At 40.8% G+C, this 25,105-nt stretch overlaps 1 protein-coding gene across 1 annotated transcript in view; it reads right to left on the bottom strand.

The window, feature by feature from the left end:
• Positions 1 to 23,846, bottom strand: part of DYNC1H1 (dynein cytoplasmic 1 heavy chain 1) — a 44,917-nt gene extending 21,071 nt beyond the window's left edge. Inside the window, exons 1-38 of the mRNA XM_054400034.1 lie at positions 23,576 to 23,846; positions 20,836 to 20,923; positions 20,034 to 20,207; positions 19,582 to 19,837; positions 18,516 to 18,702; positions 18,054 to 18,325; positions 17,738 to 17,965; positions 16,167 to 17,243; positions 15,704 to 15,883; positions 14,957 to 15,106; positions 14,531 to 14,677; positions 14,237 to 14,377; positions 13,917 to 14,093; positions 13,696 to 13,806; positions 13,494 to 13,613; positions 13,042 to 13,281; positions 12,338 to 12,493; positions 11,864 to 11,977; positions 11,193 to 11,303; positions 10,904 to 11,113; positions 10,383 to 10,529; positions 10,013 to 10,179; positions 9,116 to 9,289; positions 8,277 to 8,442; positions 8,010 to 8,198; positions 7,732 to 7,926; positions 6,724 to 7,006; positions 6,362 to 6,462; positions 4,776 to 4,935; positions 4,243 to 4,486; positions 3,878 to 4,061; positions 2,589 to 2,801; positions 2,198 to 2,436; positions 1,937 to 2,093; positions 1,386 to 1,613; positions 943 to 1,173; positions 691 to 831; positions 246 to 479 (exon numbers count right to left, since the gene is read on the bottom strand). Of these exons, the coding sequence (XP_054256009.1) occupies positions 246 to 479; positions 691 to 831; positions 943 to 1,173; positions 1,386 to 1,613; positions 1,937 to 2,093; positions 2,198 to 2,436; positions 2,589 to 2,801; positions 3,878 to 4,061; positions 4,243 to 4,486; positions 4,776 to 4,935; positions 6,362 to 6,462; positions 6,724 to 7,006; positions 7,732 to 7,926; positions 8,010 to 8,198; positions 8,277 to 8,442; positions 9,116 to 9,289; positions 10,013 to 10,179; positions 10,383 to 10,529; positions 10,904 to 11,113; positions 11,193 to 11,303; positions 11,864 to 11,977; positions 12,338 to 12,493; positions 13,042 to 13,281; positions 13,494 to 13,613; positions 13,696 to 13,806; positions 13,917 to 14,093; positions 14,237 to 14,377; positions 14,531 to 14,677; positions 14,957 to 15,106; positions 15,704 to 15,883; positions 16,167 to 17,243; positions 17,738 to 17,965; positions 18,054 to 18,325; positions 18,516 to 18,702; positions 19,582 to 19,837; positions 20,034 to 20,207; positions 20,836 to 20,923; positions 23,576 to 23,846 (7,863 nt within the window). The remainder of the gene's footprint in view (positions 1 to 245; positions 480 to 690; positions 832 to 942; positions 1,174 to 1,385; positions 1,614 to 1,936; positions 2,094 to 2,197; positions 2,437 to 2,588; positions 2,802 to 3,877; positions 4,062 to 4,242; positions 4,487 to 4,775; positions 4,936 to 6,361; positions 6,463 to 6,723; positions 7,007 to 7,731; positions 7,927 to 8,009; positions 8,199 to 8,276; positions 8,443 to 9,115; positions 9,290 to 10,012; positions 10,180 to 10,382; positions 10,530 to 10,903; positions 11,114 to 11,192; positions 11,304 to 11,863; positions 11,978 to 12,337; positions 12,494 to 13,041; positions 13,282 to 13,493; positions 13,614 to 13,695; positions 13,807 to 13,916; positions 14,094 to 14,236; positions 14,378 to 14,530; positions 14,678 to 14,956; positions 15,107 to 15,703; positions 15,884 to 16,166; positions 17,244 to 17,737; positions 17,966 to 18,053; positions 18,326 to 18,515; positions 18,703 to 19,581; positions 19,838 to 20,033; positions 20,208 to 20,835; positions 20,924 to 23,575) is intronic.
• Positions 23,847 to 25,105: the final 1,259 nt, after the last annotated feature.

The raw sequence follows: 25,105 nt of genomic DNA, 5'->3' as shown, positions 1-25,105 counted from the left end.
TTATTGAAATGGCAAAGGAAGGAAATAGCTTTTAGGTTAAGTACCTTGAGATGAATTTAGATTCTGCTCAATGTAATTTTGTTTTTTTGCTAAGTACACACTTGACTGACTGAGGTGCAGGAATTGATGAATTCTGCCTAATAAATAATTTCCATGCTAAATTAAGACTGCTTTAATCCTTAAGATTAGAGACTTGTTACCACTCTGTACTTTACATGTGCATGTGCACACACACGCTCGCATACCTCCATGTCAGGCAGAGCTCTGAGAGCACTGAAGAGGGTCATGGTCTTTCCAGAACCTGGTGGGCCACATAGTACTAGGGGCTTATGTTCTGCCAACCAGGTATACAGCAAGGCTTCATGGCGAACTGTATCTAGGGTTGGTACTACAACATCAGGAGCTGCAACTTTATGTGTTTCAACTTCAATCTGAGGAACCTTGGATTGCCACGGCACCCATTCACCTGTAATGGACACCTAGGAGAAAATTAGACAATTTAGAATAGAACACAGCTCAACCACAGAATACTTTGTGGCATAAAATTTGATGTTTAAATAAGCAGGCAGTTCATTTGCTGAACTATGAAACTGTAAAATACAAGATAGTCTACCATTTTATTTCTCAGTTTCATTTCAAAAACCTAAAGCAGGATTCTAAGAACACAAAAGAGCAACACTTGAGTTTTACCTCGTAGTCAATTATGGGTATGTTGGGTGCAGTTGGCAGCGGCACAGTGGTGATTCTCCTAATATATTCTCCCAGCTCTGCTCTCATTTTCAAACGGCTGTCTCCAGAAAGAGACCAGAGTATTGCGTAGACCAGGTACCTCTGTAAGAAGCAGCAAAAGCAGTTATTGGTTCCTGAGTACGGAACAAAACTCAAGGAACAAAAATCAAAGCTAGTTGCTATACTGACACATCAAGCACAGCAGTCATGTACCTGGATGTAACGCTCTAGCTGATCTATCTGCATCGGAAAGTCTGGATGATTTGCATTGTACTGGGCCACATTGCGGCAAGCTTGATGCAACATGGAGAATAGAGAGCCAAGACAGCGCAAGCGGGTGAGATCCATGATATGCTCCAACTTGAAAGCGTGTTCAAGCGCTTTAGTCACCAGGCCGTTAGATGTGAAATATGGCTGCATTATTGTTGCAGCATCTCTCTGGATCTGTTGGGGGACACCAACACTGATTTCATTACCAGGCAGCAGGAAGTAATTTTGTTTAAAATTTGAAATACTTCATATCTTAGTATTATTTAAAATATAAAGAGAATTATTATTTAAGATGTAAAGAGGAAGTAATCTCTTCTATGGCAGGCTGTCATAAATTCCAACTACACTGTGATACAAGCATTCTCATAATATAACCCGAGTTATACCTGCAGCATCGGGGATGCTGCTTCTTCTCCTTCATCTTCTTTGCCCTTTCGTCTTCGCTGAGCTTCCTCTTCGCCTTCATCCAGAGGAATGCTTCTTAGTCTGGCCAGGAAGTTATTGAATATCATGTCTGTACTGAGAACATCCTCACTGAACCAGACCATACCACACCTTGACACTGTAGCCAGAGTGGCGTATTTCAGATCCTGTACCTCGAACATGATACGCACCTGAAGTGTAGAAATTTAAAAAACAGGAGTTTGAAGTAGATACAAGCACTCAAAATCAAAACCAAACAAACTTCCTCCCCCAGACTTTTAAAAGTAAGTTAATTGATATTTATAATCAAAAGCAGCATCTTACATAGTTTGTCTTACAGGGTCAGAGCAAATAGAACATCAAATATTTGTTCCCACAAAAGCTTTTAACCACTACCTGAGACTGGTATTACTCTGCTTGTAACAAGAAAGAGTGACAGCACTACTATGGATTGAGGTAAAGCAAGAAGTTTATAGAAGAGCACATAAATATAATGTAAAAAAATTAACATTACATTTGGTGGAAGGCTAAGACGTTCTCCGTTTGGCAGAGTCAGTAGTTTGTTGTCATCCAAAACAGAGTTCAAGTTCTCAACCCATTCGGGGTCTACATCACCATCAAAGATAATCCACTGACGTTTCTGCAGTTCACCTCTCACATTGTCTATGATTCTACATGAAAGAAAATATTTATTGCAGTGAAGAACAGACTCAGGCCAGAATATCCATAGCACGAGTGTACTGGGCATTTTTCATTTGTGCTATTAAAGACTCACTTTCTCAGCACATGTGTAAACAGGCCATCTGTCCATTCTCTGGTGTTTGGATCCAAAGTACCATAAAGATGATCTTTGCTGATTGCTTTTGGATCTATAATATGAGCAACACCTTCCACACCTTCCAGTCGTTCGAGGGCTTTCAGAAGTACTCTCCAAGCCATGCTCTTTCCACTTCCAGATGGACCAACCATCATCAATCCATGATTTATCTGTGTAATCTGATACAGCTGAAGAACCTGAGACAGAAGAAATGGTGTACCAAGGAAGTCTTAAATTCAGTCGATCTTATGTATGGCTTGCTTAAGAAGCTTTACACCTTTCATAATAAAAAGGGAAGTTTAGTCTTAGGAACAAACTTCAATTTCACATCTTCAATTTTATATTTTACCTTTTCAACCCACATGCCACCAACTTCTTCTCCATCACCATAGGTAAGGTACATTTCCTGACACACTTTCTTAAGCTCCTCTCGCAAGGCTGTCATCTCCCCACGATGATATTGTACTCCAGGGAATACATCAGAAAGGAGACTGAACAGCAATGGAATATCTTCTGCAACCAGTTTTGGTACCATAGTTTCACACACACTTTGGATCAAGATCTGAAGAGAAAAATTTTGGTTTAAGGTTTTTTTGTTTGTTTCTTCAAATGTGTTTGACAAGGAATACTTCACTAAATACTTTAGTGATAAAGCACCAGACCACAGTGGTGTGATGGTTTTAAGACTGTCTTTTTATTTTTATTTTTCTTCACAAAGTTTGAGCGGAGAAAGTAAAAGAATGTAAGAAAATCACTATTGGGTGTAAGAAAGCAAAATAATGATCATTCTAAACACTTCCATTGGAGAGTTAGAAATGTTTAAGAATCACTACTCAAAACAAAGTCACTCAGTCTGCAGTCTGTCTTCTCTCAGTCTGCCTGCTTCTTTTCTGGCTGAAGATAACACACATACTGACCCTGACAAGCTAACGAACCTCCCTCTGCTTCTTGGCTTTCTTCTCTTTTTCCTGCTCTTGGGGGGAGGAGGAAAAAGAAGCACACCCCTCTCCCCCTCTCTTTTGGGAGGCCCAAGGGGCTTGGTTGTGTTTTTCTGGTAACTGTACGTGTCTGTAAATGTTGTGAATAGTGTATATTTGTACATATTAATTGCATTTCACCATAGATTGTAGTTCTGCCTGTAAAATACAGCTTCATTTGCTTCTTGACTGAGCTAGCCTCGTTATTGTCAGTGTGGGAGGGGGATTTAAGCTCTCACAGTGTTACAAGTGGTCTTGGTAAAAAAAAAAAAAAACAAAAACAAAACCAAACCAAACCAAACCAAAACAACAAACCACAGATGGAGTTTCAGCTTTGAAACTATACAATGAATTCCTGTGGATTTTCAGTTTATACAACTGCACTGTCTTATGCCTATGCTTTCAGTATTAACCACCGCAGAACTGAGTGGCAGTAAGCATTGCGAACACACCACTCCATGACAAGTCTTCCCCTATTACTCACAGACTCCTAAGCTGTGTAACTTGGTGTTTCTAAGCTATTAAATTAGCATGTTTTGTAACTAACATTACTTTGCTTGCATGGCTTAACATTAAATGGTAAACACTGGAAGATTATTTGCTTGGTTTACTTTGTATCCTGTACTTTATCACAGAAATACAGATTTCACACACACATTACCTCTTGCTCTGGTAAATTCTCAGCAATCTCTCCCTCATCCACAACTTCACCACGTTCTTCTTTCTCCCGTTTTATCTTCTGAATCCTCTCTCTCTTCACGTTACCTGCACTAACCAGCACACTCTTCAGTGCTCTCAAGCCAAAATCATAGTGGCTTTGGGAGGACAGCTGTTCATCACAAAGCCTAAGAAGCAAAAGAGACAAAATACAGTTTGTTTATCAGTAGAAACCAACACAACATTCAGCAAATGTCATTATTTATTTGAAATGATTGCTGCACAATGTGCTTAGTGAGCTACAAAGAACATTATAGCTCTGAACAGTAAGCTTTATTTTTACTGATTGGAGCCAAACTTGTTACTCACTTGAAGAACGGTACTATCTTATTGGCAAGCACTTCAGCTGTACGGAAACCTTGGGAATACAACATGACCTGGGCAATCAACTGACGGTCTGGCTTTGTCATTGCCAAGCTACGGAACAGCTTCTTCAAATTGTCAGGCAGATTTGATCTGCCTGCATATCCAGGATTCATGGTGATGAAGATAGCCATGTCAGGGCTCACTTTGACTTGTTTGTTCAGCAGCTCACAAGTAATAGGTGTTGCAGCTGAAAAAAGAGTGCATTTAGTTACACCTGAGTCAATGATCAACAACCCTGAAAACAGAAGCCATAATTTATTCTGGTTTGGTTTTCTACAGTAATGGACAGTAAGTCCTCTAGTACCGCAACTCAAATATAAATTTCTACCACCTGAAAGTTACTTCTTCATTTTTGATAGAAAGTGGTTTCATCCTTGGACTGCTAGAGAAGGAATTAACTGTGCAATGAAGCATTAAGTCAGGAAGGACATTAAAGAGATTCTGTACAACACTATCAGGAATGAATGATTACATACTCTTGTCATAGTTGGGGTTGGAGTGCTCTCTCAAGGCTTCCTGGATGCACTGAACTTGCTGTGAAACAGCAGAGAGCATGCGCTCCTCCAGTCTGTTGAACTCATCAAAGCAGCCCCATGCACCCACTTGGCAAAGTCCCACAAAGATGCGTCCCATTGCCTGCACGTAGAGAGGAAAATTCACTGAAGTTGTGTCACTGTTCTTGCCTTTGTATAGGCAAAGGGAGCAGAGAAGAGCATTTTATATAACACATTTAAGGCAGGAAGGAGCTTTACTTGTATGTAGGTCATCATTTCTGAACCCTTATAAAAGGGTTCTAACTGACTTTCAGATGTTCACTGCTCAATAGAATCATAGCTTCCTATTACTACATACTGTACTCTCGTGTATTGACAAATCAGGTGAGGTAAGTCCACTGCATAATTTTTTCCTTGGTGATACCATTAATGCCAGGTGCAGTTCTAGTCCTTTATCACAAGGATACTAGAATTACAAAACATTTCAGAGGAGCAAACTGGATAACCAGAATATAAGGCTTTGACCTAAAGAATGACCTCTAAAGTAGGATTCATTAAAAGGCAACATGAGGGACTATGATGGAGGTCTAAAAGCCACTGGCTTGGGGTGAAGAGGAATCAACTGTTACTGTCTTTTCTACTACAAGACCTAAAGAATCATTAGAAAAGATGAAAGATGGTGGTCCTTCATAAAGCGCATAGCAGTGTAGTGGAACATTTTCGTAGAGAATGCTATAAAAGCAAGTGAGGGTGTGGATTTAATGAAGTGAAATGAAGATTTAATGGGAGAAATGAGTCCTTGGAGAAAGGTTCACTGGAGCATGAATAGAGTAACTCATTTCAGCTTGGGATCTTATTGTCCTCACAAGTGTCAAGAGGTAGGACGGGGACTGAGGGCAAGGAAGGAGTGATCTTACTACTCTCTAGGTATCTTACAGTCACCAGTATAGGACAAATGCTGGATAAATGGACCCTGCTATGATCAAAACACAGCTGTACAGAAGGGAAAAACAACAACCTTGCAGAGTTCATGAAGTACTGTGATTACTTCTCAGTAATGAATGAAGTTTTTATGCTGAGACATTCGCTATGTTACAGCCTTTCACATTTCTCAGTTTGCACGTCACTGATTTTGAAGTATCAGAGTAAATTTGCTTAGTTTTGAAGAATCTTTCACATGCTGAGGCAAACTACAGTTATGTTGCAAAAATTAATTTAGTAACAGTACAGCTGCTTTGGCAGTCTTACACTCCTGCCCTACAGTAATTCAGTACTACCCATGTAAACTAAACACTTTAATGTACTTTCTTAAACCCTGTCTTAAGCCCCTGCCCCATACTCTCTCTTCCATTCCCTCTATTTGCTGCTACAGAATTATCACATCTAAAAAAACTGAACCACTCTCCCAGCAACATTCTTCCCCATTTTTGCTTTAGACATTGCTTGTTAGAGAGCATCCATAGAATCCACAGACACCAGCTAAGACTTGCAGATAATCATCTTGAAAATAAACACTGCTGCCTGTTGAAGCACTCAAAGATTCGATCTTTTTTAATCAAACAGCTTACCTGGAAGTCAAACGTTTCGTCGCAGTTGAAAACCAACACAAAGCGGCCAAGCTGATGTCCAAGAGCCTTAACAGATTCTGTTTTACCAGTACCAGCAGGACCTATTTTCAAAGTGGGACAGACATGTTTTCATGTTTGCCATCCAAGATACCATTGCTTACTCATGTAATCTGCCCGTATGCTGATTCTGATGGTTTCTGACAAGGGGGTTCAACTGAAACCTAAAACTTACTACTTTACCCAAAAGACTGCTTGATTCTTCAATATCTTAGTTATAAATGTTCTGCATGTTCATGCTGAAATTCTAAGTAAGAATTTATATACTTGTCTCAATTTTTTATTGTACTTCAGTACAAACTTACCAAATGGTGATCCTCCAAGTCTTGCCTCCAGGGCTTGTGTCATTGTCAGGTAACAGCGATCAGTAAGAGGAGTCTGTACCAGCTTATCCTGAACACCAAGGTACTCAAAACCATAGTTGAATTTGGCATTTGCCATCTGAATGGACAGCTGTTGCAACACATCTGTCTGTTTTGGGTCAAAGTAGAACCGCATTTGGCTGAGCCACTCAAAGGATTTGGAGTTGTCGACCTTGCTTTTGATCAGTGATCTTGTAACATCTCTCTGGTGCACCAGCTCGGTGATCTGGAGAAGGAAGTAACTCCTTAGATCACAGCAATGCAAGTCATAGCTAATAAAGCCAGGAATCCACAGCTTTTGGACTAGCGCAGTAAACTGCCATCACCTCGTAATCACAACCTAACAACAGTCTCTGCCCTTAAAATCTGTTGCCACAAAGACAAAACTAACAAACATCAGCTGCTCTTGTTAAAGACATCCCTAGCTTTCAGCAAAGCACTCTGGACCAGTTAGTCTGTTAATCTACTGAATGAGCTATTTTGCTTGGCAGAAACGATAAATACAAGTACTCCTAAAACAAAACAGGTATTTACCCTCTAAAAGCGTAAGTAGCCTAAGCAATCTTAGCCTAAGTCTAGTTTAGCTTCTTATGTCAATGTTCTATGAAGTAAAAATTGCTCTCCTCTCAGTCCTCATTTACAACAAAAGCGTAAAATAATTACAGTAATAAGCATCTTAATGAGATATTTTACATATGAATAAGAAAATCAGTAGCATACACACCTGAAAGAGCTAGTTTGAAGATCAATTCTTTAATCTGTTATCATGCATTAGCTGACTAGAAAGAAAAACTACCACCACCTACAGGATCAGGCCTCAATTTAGTTGCTTAAATTGCATGAAACTTTCTTCTAGAGGCAAAACCAAGTCTTAGACTAACTAATCTTTTAATTAAACTTTAAAAAAAAAATCCTCATCTGCAAATCCAGAAAAAGGCTGGTTTTACTTACCAAGTGCTCCAGTTTCCTCCTGCGAAGAGGTGGCTGCTCCATCAGCACAGAGTCTGCCAGGACATTGAGTGTGACCTCAACATTAGCTAGCACAGAGTGGAGAGGACTGTTGTCTCCACCTCCACCCATACCATTGAGGGCTGACTCGACATTCTCAGACCACGCAATCTGGGCTGACAGGACAACAAGCTGAGCCTGCATAACAAAAAACCTCATCAGAGATTATTCTTCACTGAATTATCTAAGATATATTATATTTAAGTGTTCCGTATTGATACCTGGTATTTGTCAATCCAAGAGATGTAGACTGCTGGATCAATTGAAGTTGCTTTTCCAAAGATTTCAACTTCAGTAACAGATTCTGCAAGCAACTTAGCAAGGGTCACTCTCATTTCTTTTTCAACAAGAGTAAGCCACTCATTAATCTTGGGATGTTCTGTGATGGATACAGGTGTTTTGAACAGGACCTGTAAGAATTAGGTTTAAGTTAGCCCATGTTCACTTTTTTCCAGACTTTTATTTACAAATAAATTCCATAGCTATACCTCCTCTCCTTCACGTGAGGATATTCCAAGAACTACAGAATTATCTTCATTGAGAATAATGCTAGAAACGCCAGCAAACATCTTCTTGAAGTGTTTCTGCAACTTGGCAACATTTTTGCTGTTTCCAATGATTTCAAGCAAGTCTTCATCACCAACAAAATAAAACCTAACAATTACATAAAATTAGATCTAAATAAGAACTTCGCCTATCACTTTTAATTTATTTATGTCTCATAGATGGCCGCTACATAGCAGTAATTGACACTCATTTTCCCAACACTGCAAGAGTATACCATAAATTTGCTACAAGTTACACTTCAGATCTAAGATTAAGTCTCAGTTTATGTGGTCTGCATCATAATGAAAGTGTGCACGTACTTTATACTGTGGATAGTTTTTTCTACCTAATCACCCCTGAAATAGTCACAGTAGAGCTTAATTGAATCTATTTGACAGGGAGAACTCTCACTCCCTCACCCTTACTCACAACGCTAAGTGACGAACTAGCTGAGGACTACAGGCAAGTAGTTGATTGTGAGAGTTTAGACTCTGGTCCTTCACTCAAATACCAGAATTATGCAGTTCAATATAGAACTCCTAAGTTTACAGACATAAGGTGCAATGGCTCCTTAAGCAATATCTGAATCCTACAACCAGCCACAAATAAACAACTAAGGGAAGTTTTAGTTCCAATTCCTGAGAAGTGGCTGTAACTAAATCAGCACAGACTTATGTGGTCATGGCATCTTATATATGCAATGCATAAAAACTGGCAGAGGCTTTACAGAACAGTGTTTCCTTCACCAAAACATCACATTACTTCACGAGGCCATTCTTACCGAGGGAAAGAGGACCTCTCCCTTTCCAAGTATTCTCCCAGTGCCTTCTGTATCTTCCCAAGCAAGTCTGCCAGTCTCTCTAATGACCTCTGTACACCTTGAATGTTAAGAACATCCATCACAAGTGGAGATTTGGACACCTTTTTCATGAGTGCCAAAAATTCAGTGCTGATGCTGCAAGTAAAACACAGATTGATAGTGCAAACTCAGTAACCACAGGCTTGCAGAACACCGCAAGTTTTTTGCCTCTAAGTGACCACTGTCCCTCTAACTGTTATGGCTGCCCTAGGGAACACACAAAGTTAAATTCCCAAAATAGCTCTTCATTTACCTGAAGTCCACAACAATGAAATCTAAACTCTTTGCAATGTTCAGTCTATCAGTTTCACTGCTGAAGGTCTAATTAATTTCTTGAAGAGATACATAAATTGATTCTTTGATTTGACTGCAAGTGTGGGGAATGCATGAGGATGACCAGAGCAACTCTAAAGCAATTCCTCTAAAACTCTTCCTCTAAAGCAGAGGAAGACAATGGTATTTGAACAGTGAGACTAAACGTCATGGCAACAGAAATCATCTGTCTGTTGCAGCCACAATGCTAGACACAATCCTTGAGGCACCTAACTGGGCCTAACAAGAAAACTCACATAAACCCACATCATCTTCTGAAAATTGTGTGTCAGCCTGTTATAATAAACCTCTTTTCCACTGTAGTTGTCTACACGTACCTTTTGCCATATTTATTTGTTGCTGGATGATCTACAACAGGTATGTAGTTCAACCAGATCAGGTAAGAATAGTTAATATTTCAACTTAGAAACTGTTGCACTGAAGTCATGAACTTGCCTACGTGGTACCTCATGGGAGGCACAAAAACAACAAAGCAATTAAAGTTACCTCTGGAACCGCTGGGTCTCCACAGGCAGCAAGTGCTTGATGTCTGCACTACCAGTGAAGATACCCTCCAGGTAAACCCATCGCCTTTGGACATCTATCCAGACATCAAAGAGTGCCATGATACGGTTCAGCTTATCTTCCCAGCTAAGGGCATCTTCCTCAAACACCTGTAGTTTAAACTCCGCATTAATATTCATTTCAATAATATCAGGAGCTTGCTAATAATTATTCATTGTTTGAGAGTTACAAAGTTACTTGTATGCCATCTTAAAACAGTTAATAAAACAAGTCCTTGCTGGCAAATACATAAGCTAAACAAGAGGGAAAGGCAGAATAACTTAAGATTCTTTAGCTTTGCCCTCCATTTTACCTTGTAGTATGGTGACAGCTTCATAGCAGACACACTGTTAATGTGCTCTTTGACTTTGTTGAAAAGGTCATCCCATCCACGAATCAAACGACACTTGTTCTGGTAATTGACCAAGTCCAGTTCATAAGTGTTCCACACTTCTCTTATCTGAGCAAAAAAAAAAAAAGATTAAGATATGACAACAATCATTTCCACTCAAACAGTTACAAAGTAGATATGTATTACAGTAACCAGATTTTTACATTTTTTTACCAAAGAATTCTGGATTTATACTCAAGCTTTTCTTAAAAAGATCAGGTCTTTGCAGCCCTTATCAAGGACTTGCATTATTTTCCCAAATAATGTAAGTTTCATCACAGGAAGCTTTCACAGCTTTAAGCTGTTCTGAAAAACAGTGTTCCATGGAGTCTCAGCAATTGAACCATTAGTATATATTGACAGGTTTACTACACAATGCCAGCCACCTGACAGCAAGCCTCTGATTTGCTATTAAATGCATACATACAAGAGCTGATACTAGCCTGTTTCAAGAACTCTTCCAAAGCCATCTCTCCCTGAGCCACAAGCAGTACATCTTTGACAATTGCCTCATTTCTCTGTAAGTCGACATCCCAGATTTGGCCCAGGGTCAATTCTGAGACAACCCAATTAACATGAAGCCTTTTCATCAGCTGCTTCCAGTGACGATCTTTAAGTGCCTCAGATTTCAGTTCAATGACCAACATGTTTATCTACAGAAAACAAGAAAGCAAGTTACATCCTTGAACGTGAACTAGAAGTGCATGGATTTTAGAAATGAGCTTCACTTACCTTCATGTAGCCCTTCAAGAGTCTCTGAACATACTCATAGGAGGCATACTGTCGCAAGCGGGCAGGGAAGTTTTTCAATTGGTTCAGCAGACCATCTAAGTTTTGTCGAAGCTGTCAGTAACATAAAAGCAATTACATCTTTCTCTGCAAATATTGTGCACATAGCTGTATGAGTTTAAAGCTGTCCATGTATTCTGAGAGACAAACTTCTCCCTAATGAGCTGTTATTGACAGTTATAGCTCTTTTATTGTTCTAGGTATTTGCAGAAAATGTGGTTACTCCACAGCTGGAAATGTAAATTTTATGAGTCTGGTTAAGACTGTACTGTCACAAGCAGTTTATGGATTAGTGTTCCTATTGCTCTCCACCTCCTGACCACTGAACTAAAACTGATACTCTTCATCCAGAGAAGGAAATTTCTCTGAGGTCAAACAGCCTATTTAAAATCAGCATGGTTTCTTCTCTGTAGATGCAGGCCAATCTCAATTCCAAACTACTGGAATTGCAGAAAAATCCCCTGCAAAAATAACTTGTGTACCTGAAAAAGGTAGTACTTAAACACTGAAAATGATCTGGAAAGTGACAACTGAGCATAACTATCTCAAGGTCTAATTCCCATCTGGCGTATACTTGTGCAGTGGCATTGTTTAAGTACACAGAAATGAAGTACCTTTCGAGGCTGTACCGAAACCCATGGTTGTTCTTTCATTTGATCAATCTGTTCCCAGACCTTGGAGAGTTCAGACCAGACGCCTTTGAGATCCTGCAGCTCTTCAAGGGCTACCTATAGTAAGGAATGCATCAAACACCAGCAGTTACTCCTAATATTTTCAAGTCATTAACATGGGGGAATTACACAGAGTACTTTTTTAACATGCCAAAGACCTTCAGATAGCTTGCCAATTCAACAGCAAGTGACACAGGTAAGATTTTTGTATCTTGGGTCATATAATAACTTCATGAGAATAAAACAGTCAAGGAAGAGATCACAGACAATCTCTTAAAGCTAGAGTAGAATGAGTGTGGAGAGTGTGCCTTCACGCAAGTGCATCACAGGCTACAAGGTGTTCACTTAAGGGAGAAAGAGATGCTACTGAAACATTTTTATCTGAAACTAAGAGGAAGTCATGTGAGCATATTGTACCTGGACACGCTCTTCGCTGCCACTGAGAAGTCCTGTATCTGTTAGTTCCAGAGCCTCCTTGGCCTTTGCACACTTCTCACGATCATCCTTCAGCCTACCAAATTTTCCTTCATAAATGGTAAGAGCTTGAAGAGCCTCTTCTGGACGCAGGTTTCCCTAAAGTTTGCATGGGATATGTCAACCCAAAAATCCTATAATCAAGCTGGAGTCAAGTTAAAAGCAAGAACTAAATTGAGTGTTGGCTCACCTCATTTTTCTATTTCCAGTTTGCTGAAAATGAGGTTTTTAGCTATACTGAATACCACTTTAGAGAAAACCAAAACAATTCAACCAAAACTAAAATGCTAAGAACCAGCTTGCTTCTGAATCTTCCTACATGCATGACTGACATATCCCTACATGCATCCCTTGTTCCAGTTATTAACTGAAGTCATCTTGCTTTTTATATGTAAGACATGCTTATGTTTTAAGGTGAAATTTCCATCTGCCAGCCCACCCCCAAAAATAATACTAATAAAAAACCTACCCCAAACCATACGTTGGGGTCATTATGGAACCCTCAAAAATACTTTTACCGTTATCTAAATTGAAAAAATGGGAAAAAAGACAAAAAGAAATAAAAAGAAGCAGCATAATATTAAACTAATTCTAAATGCAGCGCATATAACCCATTTGCTGAATGAGTGTTAATCATCACTACTTACTGTTACAGGCTTTGTTTTCTCCCAGTCTGTTAGCAAGTCAGTTGTTCGACTCTCCACTGCACGATCTTCTTGAACTATCTTCATCTGCAAATTTGCTACTTGTTGCTGAATGGCAGAATCCTTTCTACGCATGATGTCATTAAAGGCACCCCACTCTCCTTCAATGTTGTCAATGTACAGCCAAGAAGATGGGAACTGGAACCTTTGTTTCTCAAGCAAGCGCTGACCATTGCGATAAAGCTACAAGAGACAGTGGTTGCAAGTAAAAGAGAGAAAATCAACTGCAGTTGCAAAGCTAAATACTGAACATATCTTAAGTTCTTCCTACAGTTAATAGGATTCTTCAGAATATGAAATTCAAGCCCGTTCTAAATAGAACTTCAGTACCATGAAAACGTATATTAAGAGCTAAGCCTGACATTTCCAGAAGAATCATTAGCAAGACAACATACCTCAACTTGCTTTTCAAATTGCTTGATTTTACGTTTCAAGGACTGCACGTATGTGATGAACGTCACTGCATCTGATGTGCTAGCAGTGTCCACTGAATGCTGCTCCAGTTCTTGACGGGACTGTTTGGGGTACAAATTAGTGTTTTAGAAGTCTAGAACAACCAATTTGAACGTGAAAAACTTTAATTTCGACTTATCCTACCTTAGAGATCTGTGAGTGAAACTCTGTCATATTCTGACCAAGCATTTGGCCAAACTTGCTGAGCACCTCCTTGTGCCAGGAATCATACTTCAAGTTCACCTTTGATTGTACCTACAATTGAGTAAAGTTACATAATCATAATTTGTTGGCCTTGCTATTTTCTGTTATAAAGCCACTCTGAAATAATTAATTTATCACAAACAATAATTACAATTTCTTACCTTGCCATAGTCTATGACAACAGGTCCGAATTCCTTTCTGGTTTCTGCATTGTCAAAAGTTCCTCTTGCCTTTCTTATCTGAACTAAAAGGGCTTGCCACTTATTCAAGTCTTCTCCAAGACGGTTGTATATGTTTTCAGCCTGCATATCCCACAGACACTGGTACTGCAGCCAAACCTAATTAAGATAAATTTACAAACAATGTTCAGAATTTTTCCAGTGTATTCCAAAAGACGTCTGTGTACCCCAGTTCCCAAGAAAACTGAGAGGAAAGCCCATGTACATTTTAGCTGCAGCATTATGCGGTGTCAGCCTCCTACCTTGACATACTGCTCCACTTCAGTCACGATTCCCATAACAGCAGAGTACGACTCCTCCAGAGCAGCAGGACCATCAGGCATCCTTGTCAATGCATTTCGATAGAATTTCTCTTCTTCAGACAGCTCATAATGCACTCCAACCTAAGAGTCACAATTAGATGTGTGATACACAGGCATTTCTAGGGCACTCATGGAACTGAATAGTACTAGAGCAGCAAGCTAAGATATTTGAAAGAAATAAACTGTGTAGGGAAAATAACTGCTCAGACTTAGATACAGTTTCACTATACTTACCTGGTATCTCTGACTCTGAATTCTTGGTAGTGACAGGATTACCATCTTCCAAGAAAACATTTCTTGATAAAGTTTGTATCTACACTCTTCAATTGGTGGATTCAAGTATATCACCTGGTTGGTTATTCGTAGTTCATGTACAATGTTCTGCAGACACAGCAAACATTCGGTTTTACTTGCAGGTGCTACTACATGCAGACAAGAATTTCAGACTTCGAGTAGCAACACACACATTTTTGAACAACCAACATGCATTTAAATGGGAGAAGGCAATTATTTCTCCAAAATCAGATGCAGAAAAAGTATTTATGTCCCAAAGAAACCTCAAATAGAAGTACCTCATTAGTAATTGGAAAAAGTAATAAGTAATATAAAAGAATGTAGAAAACAAGGAAAACAGCAAGAACGAACCACAACAAAACTTACTTTGATCTTGGGTTCACCACCAGGCTTATGGCTCACTTGAGGAGCATCTGTATCCATGTCAACTTCTGCTTTGTCATCTGCTTGTCCAAGAAGAACTTGGGTCCAGGCCCTTAGTCCAGCTTGCAAGCGAACACCCAGGATTCTTTCAATCTAAAGAAAATCAGCCACATTGAACGAAAAAGTCGCATATTCTCCATTATCAACATATTCCAACACCAGGAATGCTACAGTGTCTCAAAGAGCTAAGTGCTCATTCACTAAGTCATTAGTTTCAAGAGTTTTATTAAATTTTCACTAGATAAACTCGAAAGTGTCTCTTGTCCTCATGAACTTTAATGAAATTAAAATAATTTAAACTGCTGTGAAGATGCCCTAGTGTCCAATAACCTGAAATTGAACCCAACAGGCAGAAACAAACAACATAAAGGCAATGAGTCTTTGCTATCAGCATGGCAAATTCTCACCACCCTTTTTCTACCTTGCTACCCAGCACCATACAGACAGTCAAACTGTATCATATTTTTCTCTTCAAAGGACAAAACTTCCCTTGAATTAATTAATCCCAAAAGTCAATGCTAAAACAAAGAGATCTTGGATCTTGCGCACAGTGAAATTGCACTGAGGTTTTCAGAGAATAGGAAAAGAGAGGGATCCCTACATGACTGCAAAGAGTGTAATCAAAACCCACTTTGCACCCAACTAAACCACTTTCTTTAAGTATGTATTACTCCTTAATCTCAAACCTACCTCCATATCCAACTTATTGACCCAGATGGGCAAATTTGAATATGAATGAAGATTTAAGTCATCCACAGCTTTTTGAACCCTGTTCAGGATTTCGGAGAAAGTCTTGTGATCATACATGCATGTTTCCAATGATCTCACTTCCAGGTCTATTTTCTCTTCAATAATGAGCAGATCATCTACCTAAAATGGTTTAGGAAAATTGGGATGTTTAGTTTGACAGGTTAGGTGGCAGTAATTCCACAGTAATGGTTAATAAGTTCTCTTCATTTGGATGCAGCAAATCTATGAATTTTAGTAGTATTAAAACATCCATTCAGCTGGCCAATTTGTGCCAACTCAATCAGCTACTTGACCAAAACACTACAGAAGAGGTTAAGAACTATCCAATTCCTGTTTTGGTTAACCACCCATTACTGAAGTATAAAATGCAAAAATTTTGCAGAATTTGAAAGATAAAACAAACCTTTTCCTGAAAACTGAAGACGGTCTCAGCTAAGCGCTGTACGTATGGATCAAGTTTGTATGATTCCCACACAAGTGCAATTCCTTCTGCAATCAAAGCCTGCACCTCTTTCTTCAAGCCAGCAACCAGAAGCGAGATGGTGTTACGCTCTTCTACCTTCTCACACGTCCGTTCGTAGGTACGGACACTTTCAATGAGAGAAATAGCAAATGGATAGAGCTGGTTTGCTTGGTGAGCTTTGTTGACAATTGCTAGGGGGACACGGAAACCAAGCCACTTCAGGTTTCGGACTTCTTTTGACAATGTAATTATTTCTGGGAGGAAGTTGACTTTCAGTTTCAGGACATTTCCAGTCCGGCCTCTAACACGAGTACTTTCAATGGTGAAAATGCGACCAGACACGCCAAGATTACGCTGCTGAACTTTTCTTGCCCAGTCATCAAAGATCTCCTGAGTGTTGAGCTTCATGCGGAAGCTATCTCCATCCTGCTTTAGCTTCTGACCTTCTACGTGGTTCTCCCAACCTTTGCCAAGGACATCCTCAACACGCTTCATGTAAGCGGTGAGCTGTCTGTCAATTTGTTTTGCCCAAATTATAGACCCAGAGACAGGAGGCAAGTCACGAACGTGACTCATTTTACAAGCCTGACTCTGTGGGTACTGTACTTTAAACTTGTCATGAAGAGACTCAATATCATCTTTTACACGCTGGATCAGCTGCGTTTGGTACTCACGAATGGCACCACGAATGTGAGGTCTGACAAACAAGGCATTAAACCGAGAGAAGATTCTGAACATCTCATTGGCATTCTTTGCTGTACCTAGCTGGTCCCTCAAACGGGCAGTTATTCTTGTTTCAACTCTATCAATTCTTTCATCATATCGTTTCATTGCCGCCTCCCAGGCTTCAGTACCTTCTTTGGAAACATCTAACCCATCTACTTCCTTAACATTCTCGTAAGCAAGATTGACTTCTTCAATTGCATTAGCATCTGCAGCATCAAACAGGACTTCTGCTACTTTCATATCCTGTGGTTCAGGTACTTCTCCTTGATTTTGCTGGGCAACAGCAGTTACCTGCATTACAATCACAGTTTAGTAAGTTGGATGCTTCAAAATTTTCTTGCAAATAGCTAAACAGACTCTGTTCTAACAAGCATTGCAAAAACCCTCTACAAATTAGTACCAAATCCTTGAACTTTCAGATATTTAAGTTTAGATTTAAGTAGGAATAGGGAAACACTGTTACTTTACCAACTTCCACTAGTGTTCAGCATAATCTCATTTTCCAGCATGGTTTAGCCAAGATCAAGTATTTACAGACTTATTAATCTCCTCTGTGTTATGTCTGGACTTACTGTAATTCTTAACAAGAGCATGGTCACGTAGTATGCAGTGTACATCAGAATTAAAGCTAAGCCTATTAAAAAGGTCCAAAACTAGACCATTTTTGGAAACAGATAGCAAAACTGAATGTTACATTAGTTTTGTGTTCTAACTTTTTAAAGCAACAGTGAACACTCTTGGGTTGAATTCTTGAAGCCAAACAGATTTTCATCCAAGAATATTACCTGAGGTCTCAAGACTCTCACAATGACTGCCCTCAGTTGCTCATGCTGACGTCTGAATTTCCTCATCTGATCAAGACGACCTTGGAGTTTCCTATGAGCAGGGTTGATACGCCACACCATCTTCAGGTTTTCTTCCCTTTTTCTTTTCACAATGTCTCTCAGCAGAACCTGCAGTTTCTCATACTCATCATCCCAGGTTTGGAATACTTCAAAACATGCAACCATTACCTAAAGAGGGTTTCAAAACAGGGACTTTAGCTCCCAAATGATTCAATGCAATAATACAGTCACCAGTATCACAAAACCACGAACATACCTTTTCAAATTCTTCATAGGCAACATGCATCAGTTTTCTGGTTCCCAACACTTTAAGTAGTTGAGAGCTCAGATCTCTTGAAATAGCCTCCACTAAACGCAATGCCCTTTGGATTGGGTATTTTGTGTTTCTGATTTTTCTCAAATGGGTGAATATTGCAACAAGGGCCTGCCTTATTTTGTCCAGCTCAGTAGCAGACAGCAAGTCATTCAGTGGAAAGTCTTTCATCAGTGGATTATAGTCATTCACAGTTTCCAGAGCCTGTTTTAGCCCTAAATGTAAAAAAAAAAAATTAAAAAAAATACTTTTAGTAGCTTTCCCTTTCATCATCAAATATGTAGCATTACCAAGATGAAGGTTACTCTAAACAGCATTATTCTTTGTACCACAATGCTGATGTTTCGTAACAGCTTGAGTTCCAGTATGGCATTTCTGAAAAATGTTATTGAACAGATGTTTTACCTGTGTCTGTATCAAAGCTGACAGTTGCATGGAAACGTTTGCCATGTTTTAAAATATCCAGAGTCAGAAGAACTTCTGGGCTTTCGCGTTTTTCCTGAATGCGATACAAAGCCCTTTCCAGATTTAACCAGAAGCTTATCTCCTGTAATGCAGTGCCTGATGCAGGATCTCGATCTAATTTGGTCACCTTGTAATTAATAAAGACAAAAGGAAGGGAGGGAGAAATGTCTTAATTGACATGTTTCACCTCTAAAACTTGCTCTGTTACTAAATGTAATTGAAACACAACATCTACTAGGTTTTACTTAGCCAAACTCAGACACTTTTGGCACTCATTTAGTGGTAAGTTAGGAACTGCAGTGCACTAAGACTCTAAGTTTAATTCCAGTGGCCCTAAAGGTCAGTTCCAGGACCTTGATGTACTATCTTCAGCACAGCCTAAAAAAGGTCACCTGTCCACTTTCCTGATCAGCAAGTATCTGTATTCTGGTTAATGACAGATATGACAGGCAAGAAAACACACATTTTATACTCTGGAGTAAGGAAAGGCAGCACTGTTCCCTGAGCAATACGTGTTTACTGTGCCCACAGAGCTAAAAAAGCCAGAATGCTATCTGTGATATTATTTCAAACAGCAGAGTTCTTTTGAAATTAAGATAGGAATACAAGAGATAACAAGATAGGACTAGAGTAACTGTTCTGAAATGGTGGTGGATGCACCTGAGGAAGTAATAAAACCAACCACCAAGACCTGTTTCTCTCAATCTCCTGTAAAGGTTTGAAGAACAGATAAAAAAATCCACAAGATTACTGCCACTTACTTGAGAGTATCTCTATTACAACAGAGATAAAATAGTCATGCTCTCAGATACTTGCAGAACGATATAGACTAGACTCTTAAATTTAGACTATGCTTAGTCTAGACTAGAACTACTTTGTCTAATTTACACTAGTGTCTCTGGTGACTCAGAAAACTGTTGTCAGATCTTCAGAGTATCCTGCATGGAGCAGCATTTCACCAGTCCAGCTTATTGTTATTTTCACAGTCTAATATTTCTTTTTTCACCTTTTGTATCTCTCTAATCCAGCGGTTGACTCCGGATTGTAGTTGATTGAGGAACAATGGATCCTCAGCCTTCTCACCAAAATCTGTAACCTTTGGTTTTTCTCCACGTTCATAGCACTGCTTGGCAACATTAGTAATGGTTGCATGAATTGGCAGACTAATCTCTGGAATTTCAATATTCTGCTGCAGATGCAACAGGCCCATTTCAAGTTCTGCAATCTTCTTCTCAACTGATGGAGCCATCTTATCTCCATCCCTGGAAAACACACAGATATTTCCAAGTAAGAAGCCAAAACAAAATCCATGTATGACACATTTAAGTCATCCAAACTGCTTCCTAGGGTCAGCCACAGCATTACATGCAAATGTGTACTAAAACAATTTCACATGACTTGCCTTGAACAGTGACTTTAATTCATTAGTAGAGAAGTACAGTATTTATACTGAATTACCTGTCTGCTTTGCCAGATTCTCTGATGTAGGACTTGAAATAGGGAGCAACAGCATTGCTAATAAAAGAGTGTAGTGTTTCATACGGAGAATCTTCACTGAGAGTGAGCACTCTCAGTTGGGAAGACACCGGTTTGTCAGCATCGATCACTGGTGTACGCTTAATGAATGCCAGGCTGCAGAACAGAGAAGAGAATGATCAACTCAACATGTCAAACTGAAGTGACAGAACACCTCTAATGTGACTGCAAGTTTAGGTCACAGAAATCAAATGCCAACCTACATTATCATACTTTACGATCTCCCCTCTAAGAGACTTGAACAATAAATACATCTTTATACTTCACTAATCAGCCAAACATGGCTATCAGTAAGGACTCTGTAGTATGGGCACACAAAAGAGGCACATGTCTTATGAGGTTTCAGAGTCAAATATTTACTGCATACTACTTAATAAACTAATATTTGTCATATTAAGGTAAGTGACAAATATGTGAGAGATGGACATAACTAAAGATTATTGAACTCAAGTCGTGTATGCTACATTTGCAAACATGCCATATTAATAAGACTTTGTTTCTTTAATATCAGCTGAAAGTGCTAAGTCCATTCCTTTCAGCCTCCTGACACACCCTTGTTATATCAGAGCCTCCACCTTGAAAAGCTATTGCCTCACCTGAATAAAAACACTACATGAAGCAGTAGATAAACGAGAGGTAAATCTGTAGGTAAAGCAGGTAAATCCGCCTGTGTAGGTTTTGCATTCATAGGGCAGAAATGTCAGTATCTATGTCACTAACTCACCTGTTTGACTTTATTCCATAATGAATGTCAGTGCTGATACTGTAGGAAATGAACTCTTTTTCCTCTTCTCCTTCATCTCCCACATCCTCTGCAAAAAATACACTATGTAAGAGTTATTTTACTTCTAAGACATCTGGAACTGACTCTCAACTACCATCTGCTATTAACAGACTAATTCTTAACCTTTGATTTCTACACCAACTCAACTAAATGATGCTAAGCTTAGCTTTGCAACATCCCTCAGACGCAGAGTAGGTTCATCGTTTTCTAATCAAAACTCCATAAACATTTTTAGGTCACAAAAAAAAAAGATAAAAACATTACAACAAAAGAATTATAGCTCACATTCTGGGAGGGAACTCTTCTGCAGTACAGAAAGTGCATGTATTTGTAGAGACATGCTGCCAAAATAACTGCACTCCAGAAAGAACGTTAAACAGCTGCGTTTTTTTCTCATAAAGGCTGCTTTGTATTTTCAGACTTTTTCTTTGAAAGGGATTTAAAAATTGAGTCTCTGAACAACAAAATCTCCTGACAAAACAAAAACCCAAGCCATGGGAAGTACTCCTGCATTACCACAGCCAATGTATCGCAGATGATGTAATCGCTGGGGATGCAGGCAGTTGTGCTGCAATGCAGTGATTTCAGTGCAGAAGGTTACTCCCTCTTGGGGACACACATTCTGACTGGACATATTACAGTGGAGTCTCATCCTGCTCTTATTTAATTTAGCATTTCATGAGATACAGCCTTAGGTGTCGTATTTGTGATCCCAAGTACCAGAAGCCTGGTCGCACAACACTGCACTAAACACCACAGGAACACATATGAAAGCTGTTGGTAGGCTGTGTGTTTAGTGATGCCACACAGCTTTCATTAGTCAGAAATACAGCTTCTATTTTACCGCATTAGTAATCAGTAATTTACTTCATGCTATCTAGCCCACGCAGAAGTTTCAATAATAATATTGTTTTCAACAGTGTCAGAGAAATCATATGCTGCTGGAGGTTGTGAATTTGAAAACTGTCTGTCAAAGCAGAAAATCCACTCTTGTCAAGTAACTGCTATTAAACCAGAAGACATCAACGGAAATGTCTTCTGCCCACAGGAAATTAACGTTTAGCTTCTAAAATACACAAGCATCTCTATTTTTAACCAGACATATATAACAGCATCTATGCAACAAGCCTGGAACTAACTGATCATCACTATTTTTCATTACTTCCAACCCAAACTAAGACTAATCTCATAAACCAAAGAAAATGTAAAAAAAAATTATCTGCAGAGCCTATTAATAATCCAATGGATTTCCATTAAATCCCGTTAAACACTATCATGAAGTCAGATTTTTTTTTTCCGCCCTCCTCTAGAAAATTGTCTCAAACTATGGAAGGGGAAGTCTGATAATCAGCAAAAATAGGTATAAAACAAAACGCAGCACATTTAAGGAACACCTTAAATACATAGTGAATACACGGCAACTGGAAGAACATTCTTCATGTTTCCCTCAGAATGCAGCAACCGCAGAGCACATATTCAGCACTGCAACTGTACATGTTAAATAATACAGTATGAAGTATATTAAAATTTGATTTACATCTACAGAGACTGAACCAACAGCACATGAGTAGCAGAGATCAAGAAGTTCAGTATTAAAGATTTTGCAAGCTCAGACTGGCAAGTATATAGACATGTACAGCCTCCAAGTTTTGTTTAATAGGAAAATATAGTATATTATAAATAAAAATATAGTAAAAGTCTGTGTTGCGAATAAAGCCAAGTTTTGTTTTGTTATTGTCCATTAGGCTAGATCATACGATGATGAATGCCTACAGAGATACAGATGTTTTGACAACAAATAGCCATTTTTGAAATAAATAAGTCAGTCATAGCAGCATGTAAGAAAGAAGAATATTTGTCAAGTCTGAGTATCAATTTATCCTTAGTATTTAATGCAACATTTGATGAAGCTTCTGAGAACCTCAAGCAGCATGGCCACCAGGCTTTGCCAACTAAACAAAGCCACTGCAAGGTCTACATCTTCGTTTCTTAACTTCAGAGTCTTGCTAATTAACCATAGAATAATGCTTTTTACAAGCAGATTCAAGATTTGGGCGTTTTTTATATTCTTCAGGGTCTGAGGGTTTATTTTTGTTCAGTTTCAGACAGTTATCCACCTTGCCAGGGAGGTCATTTCCCAGCACAAAGAAGGCCGCAGCAGGAAACGCCTGCAGCCTGCTGACGAAGCGTTTTCACTGCTTTCCATGCAGGACCGGCTAGAGTCTCAGCACACAAAGCACCTGCGCCCACACCCAGCTCACAGTCCCCCGGTCCATCAGTCCCGAGATCGCTAAGCGCCGTCAGCTCAGGCCCCAGACCCGGAGAACAAATAGCAAGACAGACTGCAGCTGCAGCAGCCGCAAGCAGCCAGCGCGGGATCCGCCCGCTGATGTTGGCTCTTGTGAGTACGGCCACCGCCCTCGCATCGCACCCAGCCCCCCCCCCCCGGACGGCGCGGAGGCAGGGCGCCTGTCCCCAACTCTCCATTCCACAGTGTGGCAGATCGGTGCCTCTCCGGCCGGGACCGTACGTGAGGCAGAAGTCCCCAAAGTCCCATGGCGGGCGGGAGAGCACAGCTGCACGCCCCTCCCACCCGGCGGCAGGGCGGCGGCTCGAAGCAGACAGCGGCGGACACCGCCGCCATTTTAACAGCGCGGCAGCCGCCCGTCTCTCGCCTCACCTTTGAGGGTGGAGCGCTCCACCAGGACTGTGTGGACCTGCGGGTCGGAGAGGAACTTGCGCATATGCTCTACGGCGCCCTTCTCCTCCAGTGCTGCTTCCAGCACCGCCGGGGCTTCGCTGCCATCCTCCAGCAGCAACGGCACCAGCTTGCGCAGGTGCTTCTGCAGCACCGACACGTCAGCCACGTTCTGCACCGCCGAACCCGACACCTCCATGCCGCTTTCCTCGCTGCCGGGGCCGCCGCCCCCACCGCCGCCGGCGTCGGACATGCCGAGGCAGAAACAGGCGCAAGCAAGCCACGCTCCGCCCGCTCAGCCGCCGCCTCGGCACTGACCCGCCCGCTCCGCCGCCGCAGGGGAGCCTGGGAAAGGCAGTCCGTCACGCCCCCTGCCGCCGGGCCGAGGGGGCGGGTTCCGGTAGCGGTGCGGTTTCACCCGCCTCCCGGCAGTCTATGGTCGGCGCAGCGGGTGTTATCCCGCGGCGCCCCGGGTGAGGGTGGGGCCCCACGGCAACGCGATCACACTGCAGTCGCACCCAGGCAGCGGCCCCTCCCCACCCTCCACCCATACGTAACAACTATTTTAATCGAGTAGTTTCTTCAGGAAGAAGAAAGTGCGGTAGCCGAGCGCCAGGGGAAAGGGAAGGGGAGCCCGGCGCCAGTTCCTGTTCCCAGCCTGGATGGGACCTGTTCTGATACTGCTGTCCCGTTACCCGGAAGACTAAGCAGCCCTGGGGCTCATTTGTCCAAATAAGGTAAATGTTTATTTCATATGGAAAATAAACCCAGAGGAACAGGTGGTACAAATGGTATTTTTCCAGCCGCACCCTCTGGGGCAGATGAGACGCGGCTTCTCTTCAGTGAAGGGCAACTCCCGACTTTTTAATCTTGGGTCCTTTATAGACCCCGCTCATGTAGCTAGCCCTGCTCTTTTTCTAACGAATCCAGCGTCCGAACCACTAATCCATCATTTGTAAGACCGTTTCCCATGAGAATAGGACGTTAAGAACAGAGGAGGGACTGAAAGCACAGCAGTGAGGAGGAAACTTTTCTTTCAGAATGTCAAAAAAAAAAAGCTTTAAAGCTCTTTTACACCTGCCATATATGTGCCTGCCACATCCCAGTGTGTATGTTTGACTGATCTGAGGTACAAGTTCAGCTCAATGACGCAAGGATGGACAATGTTGGGCCTTTTTGCCCAAACTACTCCCTTCCCTTCCCCCAGTCCTGGCTGGCATAGGAATGTGCCTGGTAGAGAGGAGGTGCAAGTGAAAGTTCAGAGCAACTCCACTGACCCCCAAAAAGCACTCTGGGGCTGAAAACACCACTTTTTGTTGATATGGAGATGGAGAAAGGGATCTCATCCAAACCAGAAAAGCAAGGAAACAAATCACACAGAAGTACCTCTGAAGCCCATGTGCATCTCCTCAGGTGGATACACAGCAAACAAACCAAGACCCTCAGACCCAGAATCTGACCTACTGCACAAGAAGGAAACTGGGGTAGGATATTCTGCCTGACAAAGGACGT

The sequence above is a fragment of the Indicator indicator genome, chromosome 4, assembly GCF_027791375.1.
Source record: "Indicator indicator isolate 239-I01 chromosome 4, UM_Iind_1.1, whole genome shotgun sequence".
Lineage (NCBI taxonomy): Eukaryota > Metazoa > Chordata > Aves > Piciformes > Indicatoridae > Indicator > Indicator indicator.
The sequence above is the reverse complement of the archived record's forward strand: the minus strand, read 5'-3'. Positions and strand labels throughout refer to the sequence as shown.